Source organism: Nothobranchius furzeri, chromosome 6 (assembly GCF_043380555.1).
Source record: "Nothobranchius furzeri strain GRZ-AD chromosome 6, NfurGRZ-RIMD1, whole genome shotgun sequence".
Classification (NCBI taxonomy): domain Eukaryota; kingdom Metazoa; phylum Chordata; class Actinopteri; order Cyprinodontiformes; family Nothobranchiidae; genus Nothobranchius; species Nothobranchius furzeri.
In genome coordinates, this window is record NC_091746.1 from 7993606 (window position 1) to 8008771 (window position 15166).

General features: G+C 41.4%; 1 protein-coding gene across 1 annotated transcript; it reads left to right on the forward strand.

The window, feature by feature from the left end:
• Positions 1-8454: 8454 nt before the first annotated feature.
• Positions 8455-12448, forward strand: LOC139070467 (E3 SUMO-protein ligase ZBED1-like). Its single transcript, XM_070552744.1, has 4 exons — positions 8455-9939; positions 10229-10630; positions 12103-12196; positions 12432-12448. Exons 1-4 carry the CDS (start codon positions 8455-8457, stop codon positions 12446-12448), a joined length of 1998 nt encoding a protein of 665 aa, XP_070408845.1.
• Positions 12449-15166: the final 2718 nt, after the last annotated feature.

Sequence of the window (15166 nt, forward strand, 5' to 3'; positions counted from 1 at the left end):
TCCAGTTACACCTTTGTGGGCTTATAACTTGGCTTCTGAATATCCTAGAGAGGTCAGGTTTGTTTTAGAGTACTCCAATTAACAGCCCCCATTACCACAAAAAGGAATGGAGTCAATAGCACTTATGGTTTTTAAATGGCACCCAGAATTGTGTTGCACGAAGCACAATTTCACATCATTATGGGTTCATTTGTGTGAAAACAAGGTCCAATCAGGCTGAAACGTTACAAGAAGGTAGAATCTATTGAGTTGTAAGTTATCTGAACGTTTCATGATGATCGCACATTCCTATAGGGGGTCAAACCATGTCCCAAAGGTCACCGGGCCTGGTGTCACTTTAAAGAAGTAGTCCAGTTACACATTTGTGGGCTTATAACTTGGCTTCTGAATGTCCTAGAGAGATCAGGTTTTTTTAGTGTACTCCAATCAACAGCCCCTACAACCACAAAAAGGAATGGAGTCATTAGCACTTATGGTTTGTAAATGGTACCCAGAATTATGTTGCACGAAGCACAATTTCACATCATTCTGGGTCCATTTGTGTGAAAACAAGGTCCAATCAGGCTGAAACGTTACAAGAAGGTAGAATCTATTGAGTTGAAAGTGATCTGAACGTTTCATGATGATCGCACATTCCTATAGGGGGTCAAACCATGTCCCAAAGGTTACCGGGCCTGGTGTCACTTTAAAGAAGTAGTCCAGTTACACTTTTGTGGGCTTATAACTTGGCTTCTGAATATCCTAGAGAGGTCAGGTTTGTTTTAGAGAACTCCAATTAACAGCCCCCATTACCACAAAAAGGAATGGAGTCATTAGCACTTATGGTTTTTAAATGGCACACAGAATTATTTTGCACGAAGCACAATTTCACATCATTCTGGGTCCATTTGTGTGAAAACAAGGTCCAATCAGGCTGAAACGTTACAGGAAGGTAGAATCTATTGCGTTGTAAGTGATCTGAACGTTTCTTGATGATAGCACTTTCCTAAGGGGGTCAAACCATGTCCCAAAGGTCACCGGATCTGGTGTCAATTTAAAGAAGTAGTCCAGTTACACATTTGTGGGCTTATAACTTGGCTTCTGAATGTCCTAGAGAGATAAGGTTTGTTTTAGTGTACCCCAATCAACAGCTCCTACAACCACAAAAAGGAATGGAGTCATTAGCACTTATGGTTTTTAAATGGCACCCAGAATTATGTTGCACGAAGCACAATTTCACATCATTCTGGGTTCATTTGTGTGAAAACAAGGTCCAATCAGGCTGAAACGTTACAGGAAGGTAGAATCTATTGAGTTGTAAGTGACCTGAACGTTTCATGATGATAGCACTTTCCTAAGGGGGTCAAACCATGTCCCAAAGGTCACCGGATCTGGTGTCAATTTAAAGAAGTAGTCCAGTTACACCTTTGTGGGCTTATAACTTGGCTTCTGAATATCCTAGAGAGGTCAGGTTTGTTTTAGAGTACTCCAATTAACAGCCCCCATTACCACAAAAAGGAATGGAGTCATTAGCACTTATGGTTTTTAAATGGCAGCCAGAATTATGTTGCACGAAGCACAATTTCACATAATTCTGGGTTCATTTGTGTGAAAACAAGGTCCAATCAGGCTGAAACGTTACAAGAAGGTAGAATCTATTGAGTTGTAAGTGATCTCAACGTTTCATGATGATCTCAAATTCCTATAGGGGGTCAAACCATGTCCCAAAGGTCACCGGGCCTGGTGTCACTTTAAAGAAGTAGTCCAGTTACACCTTTGTGGGCTTATAACTTGGCTTCTGAATGTCCGAGAGAGATCAGGTTTGTTTTAATGTACTCCAATCAACAGCCCCTACAACCACAAAAAGGAATGGAGTCATTAGCACTTATGGTTTGTAAATGGCACCCAGAATTATGTTGCACGAAGCACAATTTCACATCTTTCTGGGTCCATTTGTGTGAAAACAAGGTCCAATCAAACTGAAACATTACAAGAAGGTAGAATCTATTGAGTTGTAAGTGATCTGAACGTTTCATGATGATCTCACATTCCTATAGGGGGTCACACCATGTCCCAAAGGTCACCAGGCCTGGTGTCAACTTTAAAGAAGTAGTCCAGTTACACATTTGTGGGCTTATAACTTGGCTTCTGAATGTCCTAGAGAGATCAGGTTTGTTTTAGTGTACTCCAATCAACAGCCCCTACAACCACAAAAAGGAATGGAGTCATGAGCACTTATGGTTTTTAAATGGCACCCAGAATTATGTTGCACGAAGCACAATTTCACAACATTCTGGGTTCATTTGTGTGAAAACAAGGTCCAATCAGGCTGAAACGTTACAGGAAGGTAGAATTTATTGAGTTGTAAGTGATCTGAACGTTTCATGATGATAGCACATTCCTATAGGGGGTCAAACCATGTCCCAAAGGTCACCGGATCTGGTGTCAATTTAAAGAAGTAGTCCAGTTACACCTTTGTGGGCTTATAACTTGGCTTCTGAATATCCTAGAGAGGTCAGGTTTGTTTTAGAGTACTCCAATTAACAGCCCCCATTACCACAAAAAGGAATGGAGTCATTAGCACTTATGGTTTTTAAATGGCACCCAGAAATATGTTGCACGAAGCACAATTTCACATCATTCTAGGTTCATTTGTGTGAAAACAAGGTCCAATCAGGCTGAAATGTTACAAGAAGGTAGAATCTATTGAGTTGTAAGTGATCTGAACGTTTCATGATGATCACACATTCCTATAGGGGGTCAAACCATGTCCCAAAGGTCACCGGGCCTGGTGTCACTTTAAAGAAGTAGTCCAGTTACACCTTTGTGGGCTTATAACTTGGCTTCTGAATGTCCTAGAGAGATCAGGTTTGTTTTAATGCACTCCAATTAACAGCCCCTACAACCACAAAAGGAATGGAGTCATTAGCACTTATGGTTTTTAAATGGCACCCAGAATTATGTTGCACGAAGCACAATTTCACATCATTCTGGGTCCATTTGTGTGAAAACAAGGTCCAATCAGGCTGAAACATTACAAGAAGGTAGAATCTATTGAGTTGTAAGTGATCTGAACGTTTCATGATGATCGCACATTCCTATAGGGGGTCAAACCATGTCCCAAAGGTCACCAGGCCTGGTGTCACTTTAAAGAAGTAGTCCAGTTACACATTTGTGGGCTTATCACTTGGCTTCTGAATGTCCTAGAGAGATCAGGGTTGTTTTAGTGTACTCCAATCAACAGCCCCTACAACCACAAAAAGGAATGGAGTCATTAGCACTTATGGTTTTTAAATGGCACGCAGAATTATGTTGCACGAAGCACAATTTCACATCATTCTGGGTTAATTTGTGTGAAAACAAGGTCCAATCAGGCTGAAACGTTAAAGGAAGGTAGAATCTATTGAGTTGTAAGTGTTCTGAACGTTTCTTGATGATAGCACTTTCCTAAGGGGGTCAAACCATGTCCCAAAGGTCACCGGGCCTGGTGTCACTTTAAAGAAGTAGTCCAGTTACACCTTTGTGGGCTTATAACTTGGCTTCTGAATATCCTAGAGAGGTCAGGTTTGTTTTAGAGTACTCCAATTAACAGCCCCCATTACCACAAAAAGGAATGGAGTCATTAGCGCTTATGGTTTTTAAATGGCACCCAGAATTATGTTGCACGAAGCACAATTTCACATCATTCTGGGTTCATTTGTGTGAAAACAAGGTCCAATAAGGCAGAAACGTTACAAGAAGGTAGAATCTATTGAGTTGTAAGTGAACTGAACGTTTCATGATGATCGCAATTTCCTATAGGGGGTCAAACCATGTCCCAAAGGTCACCGGGCCTGGTGTCACTTTAAAGAAGTAGTCCAGTTACACCTTTGTGGGCTTATAACTTGGCTTCTGAATGTTCTAGAGAGATCAGGTTTGTTTTAATGTACTCCAATCAACAGCCCCTACAACCACAAAAGGGAATGGAGTCATTAGCACTTATGGTTTGTAAATGGCACCCAGAATTATGTTGCACGAAGCACAATTTCACATCTTTCTGGGTCCATTTTTGTGAAAACAAGGTCCAATCAGGCTGAAACATTACAAGAAGGTAGAATCTATTGAGTTGTAAGTGATCTGAACGTTTCATGATGATCGCACATTCCTATAGGGGGTCAAACCATGTCCCAAAGGTCACCGGGCCTGGTGTCACTTTAAAGAAGTAGTCCAGTTACACCTTTGTGGGCTTATAACTTGGCTTCTGAATGTCCTAGAGAGATCAGGTTTGTTTTAATGTACTCCAATCAACAGCCCCTACAACCACAAAAAGGAATGGAGTCATTAGCACTTATGGTTTGTAAATGGCACCCAGAATTATGTTGCACGAAGCACAATTTCACATCATTCTGGGTCCATTTGTGTGAAAACAAGGTGTAATCAGGCTGAAATGTTACAAGAAGGTAGAATCTATTGAGTTGTAAGTGATCTGAACGTTTCATGATGATCGCACATTAAGTTTAGGGGGTCAAACCATGTCCCAAAGGTCACCAGGCATGGTGTCACTTTAAAGAAGTAGTCCAGTTACACATTTGTTGGCTTATAACTTGGCTTCTGAATGTCCTAGAGAGATCAGGGTTGTTTTAGTGTACTCCAATCAACAGCCCCTACAACCACAAAAAGGAATGGAGTCATTAGCACTTATGGTTTTTAAATGGCACGCAGAATTATGTTGCACGAAGCACAGTTTCACATCATTCTGGGTTCATTTGTGTGAAAACAAGGTCCAATCAGGCAGAAACGTTACAGGAAGGTAGAATCTATTGAGTTGTAAGTGATGTGAACGTTTCATGATGATAGCACTTTCCTAAGGGAGTCAAACCATGTCCCAAAGGTCACCGGATCTGGTGTCAATTTAAAGAAGTAGTCCAGTTACACATTTGTGGGCTTATAACTTGGCTTCTGAATGTCCTAGAGAGATAAGGTTTGTTTTAGTGTACTCCAATCAACAGCCCCTACAACCACAAAAAGGAATGCAGTCATTAGCATTTATGGTATTTAAATGGCACCCAGAATTATGTTGCACGAAGCACAGTTTCACATCATTCTGGGTTCATTTGTGTGAAAACAAGGTCCAATCAGGCAGAAACGTTACAGGAAGGTAGAATCTATTGAGTTGTAAGTGATCTGAACGTTTCATGATGATAGCACTTTCCTAAGGGGGTCAAACCATGTCCCAAAGGTCACCGGATCTGGTGTCAATTTAAAGAAGTAGTCCAGTTACACCTTTGTGGGCTTATAACTTGGCTTCTGAATATCCTAGAGAGGTCAGGTTTGTTTTAGAGTACTCCAATTAACAGCCCCCATTACCACAAAAAGGAATGGAGTCAATAGCACTTATGGTTTTTAAATGGCACCCAGAATTGTGTTGCACGAAGCACAATTTCACATCATTCTGGGTTCATTTGTGTGAAAACAAGGTCCAATCAGGCTGAAATGTTACAAGAAGGTAGAATCTATTGAGTTGTAAGTTATCTGAACGTTTCATGATGATCGCACATTCCTATAGGGGGTCAAACCATGTCCCAAAGGTCACTGGGCCTGGTGTCAATTTAAAGAAGTAGTCACGTTACACCTTTGTGGGCTTATAACTTGGCTTCTGAATGTCCTAGAGAGATCAGGTTTGTTTTAATGTACTCCAATCAACAGCCCCTACAACCACAAAAAGAAATGGAGTCATTAGCACTTATGGTTTCTAAATGGCACCCAGTATTATGTTGCACGAAGCACAATTTCACATCATTCTGGGTTCATTTGTGTGAAAACAAGGTCCAATCAGGCTGAAACATGACAAGAAGGTAGAATCTATTGAGTTGTAAGTGATCTGAACGTTTCATGATGATCGCACATTCCTATAGGGGGTCAAACCATGTCCCAAAGGTCACCAGGCCTGGTGTCACTTTAAAGAAGTAGTCCAGTTACACATTTGTGGGCTTATAACTTGGCTTCTGAATGTCCTAGAGAGATCAGGTTTGTTTTAGTGTACTCCAATCAACAGCCCCTACAACCACAAAAAGGAATGGAGTCATTAGCACTTATGGTTTCTAAATGGCACCCAGGATTATGTTGCACGAAGCACAATTTGACATCATTCTGGGTTCATTTGTGTGAAAACAAGGTCCAATCAGGCTGAAACGTTACAAGAAGGTAGAATCTATTGAGTTGTAAGTTATCTGAACGTTTCATGATGATCGCACATTCCTATAGGGGGTCAAACCATGTCCCAAAGGTCACCAGGCCTGGTGTCACTTTAAAGAAGTAGTCCAGTTACACATTTGTGGGCTTATAACTTGGCTTCTGAATGTCCTAGAGAGATCAGGTTTGTTTTAGTGTACTCCAATCAACAGCCCCTACAACCACAAAAAGGAATGGAGTCATTAGCACTTATGGTTTGTAAATGGCACCCAGAATTATGTTGCACGAAGCACAATTTCACATCATTCTGGGTCCATTTGTGTGAAAACAAGGTCCAATCAGGCTGAACCGTTACAAGAAGGTAGAATCTATAGAGTTGTAAGTGATCTGAACGTTTCATGATGATAGCAATTTCTTAAGGGGGTCAAACCATGTCCCAAAGGTCACCAGATCTGGTGTCAATTTAAAGAAGTAGCCCATTTACACATTTGTGGGCTTATAACGTGGCTTCTGAATGTCCTAGAGAGATCAGGTTTGTTTTAATGTACTCCAATCAACAGCCCCTACAACCACAAAAAGGAATGGAGTCATTAGCACTTATGGTTTGTAAATGGCACCCAGAATTATGTTGCACGAAGCACAATTTCACATCATTCTGGGTCCATTTGTGTGAAAACAAGGTCCAATCAGGCTGAAACATTACAAGAAGGTAGAATCTATTGAGTTGTAAGTGATCTGAATGTTTCATGATGATCGCACATTCCTATAGGGGGTCAAACCATGTCCCAAAGGTCACCAGGCCTGGTGTCACTTTAAAGAAGTAGTCCAGTTACACATTTGTGGGCTTATAACTTGGCTTCTGAATGTCCTAGAGAGATCAGGTTAGTTTTAGTGTACTCCAATCAACAGCCCCTACAACCACAAAAAGGAATGGAGTCATTAGCACTTATGGTTTTTAAATGGCACGCAGAATTCTGTTGCACGAAGCACAATTTCGCATCATTCTGGGTCCATTTGTGTGAAAACAAGGTCCAATCAGGCTGAAACGTTACAGGAAGGTAGAATCTATTGAGTTGTAGGTGATCTGAACGTTTCTTGATGATAGCACTTTCCTAAGGGGGTCAAGCCATGTCCCAAAGGTCACCGGGCCTGGTGTCACTTTAAAGAAGTAGTCAAGTTACACCTTGGTGGGATTCTAACTTGGCTTCTGAATGTCCTAGAGAGATCAGGTTTGTTTTAATGTACTCCAATCAACAGCCCCTACAACCACAAAAAGGAATGGAGTCATTAGCACTTATGGTTTGTAAATGGCACCCAGGATTATGATGCACGAAGCACAATTTCACATCATTCTGGGTCCATTTGTGTGAAAACAAGGTCCAATCAGGCTGAAACATTACAAGAAGGTAGAATCTATTGAGTTGTAAGTGATCTGAACGTTTCATAATGATCGCACATTCCTATAGGGGGTCAAACCATGTCCCAAAGGTCACCAGGCCTGGTGTCACTTTAAAGAAGTAGTCCAGTTACACATTTGTGGGCTTATAACTTGGCTTCTGAATGTCCTAGAGAGATCAGGTTAGTTTTAGTGTACTCCAATCAACAGCCCCTACAACCACAAAAAGGAATGGAGTCATTAGCACTTATGGTTTTTAAATGGCACGCAGAATTCTGTTGCACGAAGCACAATTTCACATCATTCTGGGTCCATTTGTGTGAAAACAAGGTCCAATCAGGCTGAAACGTTACAGGAAGGTAGAATCTATTGAGTTGTAGGTGATCTGAACGTTTCTTGATGATAGCACTTTCCTAAGGGGGTCAAGCCATGTCCCAAAGGTCACCAGATCTGGTGTCAATTTAAAGAAGTAGTCCAGTTACACATTTGTGGGCTTATAACTTGGCTTCTGAATGTCCTAGAGAGATAAGGTTTGTTTTAGTGTACTCCAATCAACAGCTCCTACAACCACAAAAAGGAATGGAGTCATTAGCACTTATGGTTTTTAAATGGCACCCAGAATTATGTTGCACGAAGCACAATTTCACATCATTCTGGGTTCATTTGTGGGAAAACAAGGTCCAATCAGGCAGAAACGTTACAGGAAGGTAGAATCAATTGAGTTGTAAGTTATCTAGAGCCGTTTAAAATAATCATATAATCGATTCATTGCGATGCGGACATAAATGATTATGCATCGATGCAGAAGCGCCCTATAATCGATTATAACATAATGTTTGTTTTCCAACCGCAACATGAATCTTTTAGCCTAGCATCGGCTGATTTTGTCCCTTACTTCATACGTCATAATGGAGCGACGAATGCAGCTGCGCACTGGCGCCTTTGCGGTCATGGCGGAACTAAGCTCCGAGTTAGCGTTACAGATAAAAGACCCTCCAAAGACACTGAAAGCAGACATATGGAGCCGTTTTGGATTTTACCAACAATCAGGGAGACATGATTTGGACATGTCATATGCCGTGTGTAAAACCTGCCACAGCAAGATTAAATACGTCGGGAACACCACCAATTTAAGGAATCATGTTAGCCGTTTCCACCCTGAGTTGCTAACAATAACACCGGCTGTTGAACCGCCCAGCCCTGCGCAGCCAAAAATTAATGCGGCTCTCTCAATAATACCTCCCAACTCGGAAAAAGGGAAGAAAATAACCCAGGCTGTGGGGGCTTTCATTGCGAAGGATTTACGACCGTATTCTGTCGTGGAAAACCCTGGGTTCAAACACATGTTAAAGACACTGGAGCCACGATACAAGGTCCCTGCACGTAGCCACTTCGCAGAACAGGTAATTCCTGCACTGTATGATGAAACCAAAGCCAAGATATTAACCTCCATGAGCAAAGCTAATTTAGTAGCAATAACATGCGATTCCTGGACTTCAGTGGCAACAGAGTCCTATATTACAGTGACGGCACACTACATGAGCGAGGACTGGCAGATTATTTCCCTCGTGCTGCAGACGAGAGCTGTTTATGAGTCTCACACAGGTGCACATCTGGCAGAGCTACTTTCAGATGTTGTTTCAGAGTGGCAGCTGTCAGATAAAGATATTGTCCTGGTTACAGACAATGCTTCAAACATGATTCTTGCAGCTCAAATCAGAAAATTCAAACATGTCAGATGCTTTGCTCACACATTGAACCTGGCATCACAGCGTGGGCTTCGAGTTGCATCGCTTACCAGGCTTCTGGGAAGAATCAGACGTATATCCATATTCTTCCATCGTAGCACAACAGCAAGCCACTGTTTAAAGGTAAATCAGAAATGCTTGGGTCTGAAAAATCAAAAACTACTCACAGATGTACCAACAAGGTGGAACAGTTCCTACGACATGGTCCAGAGGTTTTTGGAACAGCAACCTGCCATTTGTGCCACCTTGTTGTCACCGGAAGTTAGAAAAGGAGAGTCTGACATCTGCACACTCAACGAGACAGATGTATCTAATGCTGAAGACGCTGTCAGTGCATTAAAAGCAATGAAAGATGCAACCACACTAATATCTGAGGAAAGCAATCCAACCATCTCCTTGATTGCTCCACTCAAGGCACAACTTCTCCAAAACATGACCAGCAGCATCAGCGACTCACCCATGATTCACGACATCAAGAATGCTGTCAGAACAGATCTCATGAACAGGTACAGCTCTGAGGCAGAGAAGAAAATGCTTTGTACAGCCTCGGCCCTGGATCCCCGCTTTAAGGGATTACCTTTCCTGACAGAGAAGGAGCGATCAGATGTCTACAGAGAAGTGACTGAGGAGGCAACATGTTTGGAGGTAAATTCATCACTTTCTTTTTGAATTAACATATACATTTCTGTATAATATTCTTAATAATTTGCCATGTTTGGTGCTGTAAGTAATTATTTACATTAGCATAAAATGAGTAAATCCACCGGAATGCTTTTATCATAATAAAAATAAATATTATGATAAGGTACATCAACATTTTCAAAAGTGTGATTAATCATTAAATATTTTAAAATATTGAAAGCCATACAATTTAGACAGACTAGTAAGTTCCCTATCAGATAAAATAATGATTTTTTATTTTTTCCCTAAACAGCAGGAGTGTATTCTGGCCATGCACCCAAAAGTTCCGGTGCAACCCGAAGTTCAGAAGGATGGAACCTCGGCAGACGATCCCTCGGCTGCTAAAAGAAAGCCTACATCATTACTTGTGAGCTTGCTGGGACAGTCTTTCAATGATGTTGAGGTTAGTGAAGAATCCAAGACCCCCTATGTCAGAGCTGAAGAGGAAATGGATAATTATTTGAAAACGTCATCATTGCCCCTGTCAGAGGACCCTTTAAACTGGTGGAGGGTACACAAGGTTACATTTCCTCTCCTGGCTCGACTGTCAAAACGATACCTTTGCATCCCTGGAACAAGTGTATCTGCAGAACGTGTTTTCTCCACTGCTGGAGACGTTATCACGGCCAAAAGATCTACTCTCAAACCACAGCATGTAGATCAACTGGTGTTTTTGCACAAAAACCTTCAACTTCCAAATGTTAACTAGTCATCATTATTACTTTTCAGTACATCTTCTTAAATTCAAACAAATGTTAAAATGTTTGCACTTTTTGTTGTCCCAAGGACTGTTATGTATTATTCGTGGGTTTTCCAAAATATGCCAGTATTGGTAGATTTTGCAAACATCTGAAGAACACGTTTCTTTCCCCCCACACAGCCTGAGAAGTGAATGTCAAATAAGGAGATATTTTTTTATGTTCTTAAGTCCTCTTAAATTTAAAGTTTTTCACTTTTGTATAAGGACTGTTATCACAGGAGAGAATACTTTCCAAATAATTATTTCTCATTTACGGTTGTTCAGAGTTGTTAAATATTTTGTTAGCATCTACAGAACATGTTTTTCCGACAGCCTGAGACATTATTGTTTAATGAGGAAAGAGATTTTTTTTTTGCTGTGCAATCCTCTTAAATGCAAACTAAAGCTTCAAATGTTTGGTACTTTTACACTGTCCCAAGGACTGTTATCAGAAAGCTGTTTACTGCATATTTATGCAAATAAAAGTTTTTGTTAAATAAAAAAGCAAATGTCTAACATATATTTATTGATGACATGAAATCCACATGAAATAATCGTGATGCATCGTGATGCATCGAGATATCGAATCGAATTGAATCGCTGACACAATAATCGTAATCGAATCGAATCGTGAGACTAGTGAAGATTCACACCTCTAAAGTGATCTGAACGTTTCATGATGATAGCACTTTCCTAAGGGGGTCAAACCATGTCCTAAAGGTCACCGGATCTGGTGTCAATTTAAAGAAGTAGTCCAGTTACACCTTTGTGGGCTTATAACTTGGCTTCTGAATATCCTAGAGAGGTCAGGTTTGTTTTAGAGTACTCAAATTCACAGCCCCCATTACCACAAAAAGGAATGGAGTCATTAGCACTTATGGTTTTTAAATGGCACCCAGAATTATGTTGCACGAAGCACAATTTCACATCATTCTGGGTTCATTTGTGTGAAAACAAGGTCCAATCAGGCTGAAACGTTACAAGAAGGTAGAATCTATTGAGTTGTAAGTGATCTGAACGTTTCATGATGATCGCACATTCCTATAGGGGGTCAAACCATGTCCCAAAGGTCACCGGGCCTGGTGTCACTTTAAAGAAGTAGTCAAGTTACACCTTTGTGGGATTCTAACTTGGCTTCTGAATGTCCTAGAGAGATCTATGGCGTTTAAAGCGTGCCACAACCCGTGCACGCGCATTGGGTCCACAGCGCGCGTGTGAACGGGACTCGCGAGCGAAAATATACATGGCAGCGCGCGTGTGAACGGGACTCGCGAGCGGAAATATACATGGCGAGAGGTCATTCGTGCACTGAGAGGGAGCAAACTGTGTCTGTGAGCGCACAAGGATGTGCACAAGTGACAAACCTGTGTGCGCGCGTTGTCAACGAGCACACGGCAGAGGAAAACGTGCGCGTGCGGCAGCCTATGTGCGCGCTCGGCAGCCTCTCTGCGCGCTCGGTTTCTGACTCCTGCTCGCTCGGCTGTAAGGGCTTTTGGCACTCTGGAGGCATGGCCTGTGGCAGATCTTCTCTGTCCTCTGATTGGTTAGTGTACCCCGCACTTTACCCTCTACCTATCTATATAAAAAAGTCTGCTATTCAGTAGTTCCTGGCATAGCTCAGCTGGGAGAGTGGGTGACTCTCGCCCCGGAGGATCCGGGTTCGAGTCCGGGCAAAGGAAAATGCAGTAGATGTCTTGGTAATTTTCCTTAATTTCAGGTATTTTACAGTTGTGACCGTTCAACTGTCATTAAACGTCCGAATGTTTGCTGGGCAGTGTTTTAAAAAGTGCTCATAAGCTAGATGGTTTTAACCATATAAAATTACATTTTTTGTGATACTGGAAAAATACAAACTGAAATAAAACTACTGATTGAAAACATTATGACTGTGGTTGTACAATATATGACTCACTAATACACTGCAAACTCCCTTAGAGTGGGGCTTCCAGAGAGAGAGAGAGAGAGAGAGAGAGAGAGAGAAAGAAAAGTTCTTGCCTCATTAATGAATTGTTTATTTTTTTCAGTATTTAATTGACAAATTATCCTTTCAAATAATTAATTGATGAGTTACATAATTGTCCATTTAGAATTGTTGAATGGACTGAGTCAAGTTTGGTGCACTTTATATATTTCAAAACATGTTTTTTTTATGATGCATATAAATAATTTAAATGTTAATTTAATGAAATATTTCTATTTTTTCATTACCTCACCCTTGTTTTGACAAAAACGGGACCTTGCTGGATAATATCATGGAGAAACTATTTGTTCACAGTACATGGCTCAGTGAGGATCTGTGTACCAATGGAGGAGATACTCAGAAATCTGTCTGCAGATTGTTACAACCCAGACTGGAAGTGGTGGGCTGTAATAAAAAAGGAGACCAAACAGAGGAGTGGGGGTTCAACCAAGGCCGTCAGTTTGTTTTCCGAATTGCTGGGGACAATAACCATACACTTGAGTGGGGTTTAAAAATTGCTGGGGACAATAAAGTAGGCTAGCACAGGGGTCGGCACCCCGCGGCTCTGGAGCCGCATGCGGCTCCTCCATCCATCTGATGCGGCTCTCTGTACTTTTAAAATAATGAATGGATATTTAAATAAAATGCTTTATATTTTACTGCATTAATTTTACATCTGTATGCCAATTCTAAATGTAAAGATTGTCTGCGTGAACCTGAACAGGTCCAACCCGGTCTTACTGTGAGACCGGGTTGACGCGTCACGCTTGTGCGTAATCATATGCGCTTCTGAGCTGCTTTCTGACCTTCCCCACCTACAAAGTTTAATTACAACAATCAAACGTGACAGAGCCCGGATTTGTATTCTGAACAGTCTAAACATGTTTTAAAAAGAATCGCGTGACAAAAGTGGCACCTGCTCAGTAAAACCACCAACAGGGTGAAAAATATCAAAATATTGTCGGCAGAGACGGGCTACAGCTTCTGGATCCACTTTATATAAATCGTTTTATTGATTATCTTCTTACGAAAGATAACTTTGACGTACACGAGCGATCAGGCGCGTTGCAACCTTTTCAAAAGTGTGGGTGATATTGTCTGTGCCTAAAATAAGTTCATGCTATTCATCTTGTTAGTTTAATTTCCATAATAGCGGAGCAGGTGCGAATTTTAGACGCGTCACGCATGTCTCCGTTTTAAACATGTTTAAACTGTTCAGAATCCAAATCCAGGCTCTGTCTCGTTAGATTGGTGTAACTAAAGTTTGTACTGAATGAAACTTTACATTAAACCATGTTGAAAAGAAAAGGATCCGATTAAATCGTTTCCCCCTCATTTACAGTCACGACGTACAGCGCAGTGCGCGTGGCTCTGGGGTTAATCAAGTTTAATTCTTTCTCTTTGCAACAATCTTCACAGGAAGGCAAAACAGTTAAATGACAGGTTACAGATATTTCCATTTGACTGTTTATTTTGACGGATATACTCAAGGATGTTCGTTGATTTCCTCCCACTGAAGCGGTCTGGAAACCCGGTCTCTCTGAGGGATGTCATTTGGAAAAATGTTATTTTTATGAAATTATGAAAGTTTGGCTGAACAGCGCTTGTTCCCGTCTCTAATATGGAGACGCATGACGCATCCAGTCGCCTCTTCAGCTCAGAAAGCACCTGTAGAGACATTTGATCACGCACAAAGTTTATGTGGAGCAGAAGCGGTCGGGCCACGGCAGGTGAAACGTTCCTAGCCTACATGAAGTGAAACTGTTTAATTGTAACATTAATATGTTACTGGACACGCAGGTCTGGTTGGTTAGACCAGTGTTTGAAGTGGAACACACACACACACACCAATTAAAATAATGCTGATAGCGTGGACTAGAAGCCAGGTGATGGTTTACGTGTTTAAATGATGATCAGGCTGCTGTAAAATGTAATCTCCATCCACATCCAGACACAATTATCCTCTATTCTTTCTCTATTTGCTCTGCTCTTGTCTGGGCTGATAGCTGACGGTGCGCGCGGCACGCCTAACTAGCGGCTGATGCACATTTTACGCATTTGGAGAGGTGGGCTGGATGCTTTGCGTTTACTGGAAGTTGGTCCACTTAACGTACTGGTGTAGACTACATATTAATGACAAATGAATGAAAATTAAATTGGGAGTTTTTACTTCATATTTTATAAATAAAAATGACGGGGGAACACATTTATGACGTCTTTTTAAACTAAATTTTCTAGCGCGACCTGCCTGCTTCACTTAAGGCACTGCTTATTACGGTCCATCCAGAATTACCGTGGCCCACCCAAAAATGAAAACCTGGCGCCGCGCCTATTATAAACCTCTGCAAATGGTTGTTCTTCACTTTATCAAACTCAGACTTTGTACAGCTAATATCAAGATGTAAAATTATTCAGTCGAGCTCTTCCGTCCCTCCCTCTCCTGCTCTCCTGGAAACCCGACATCGGCTGTCAGAAGCGGAGGTGAAGAAGGA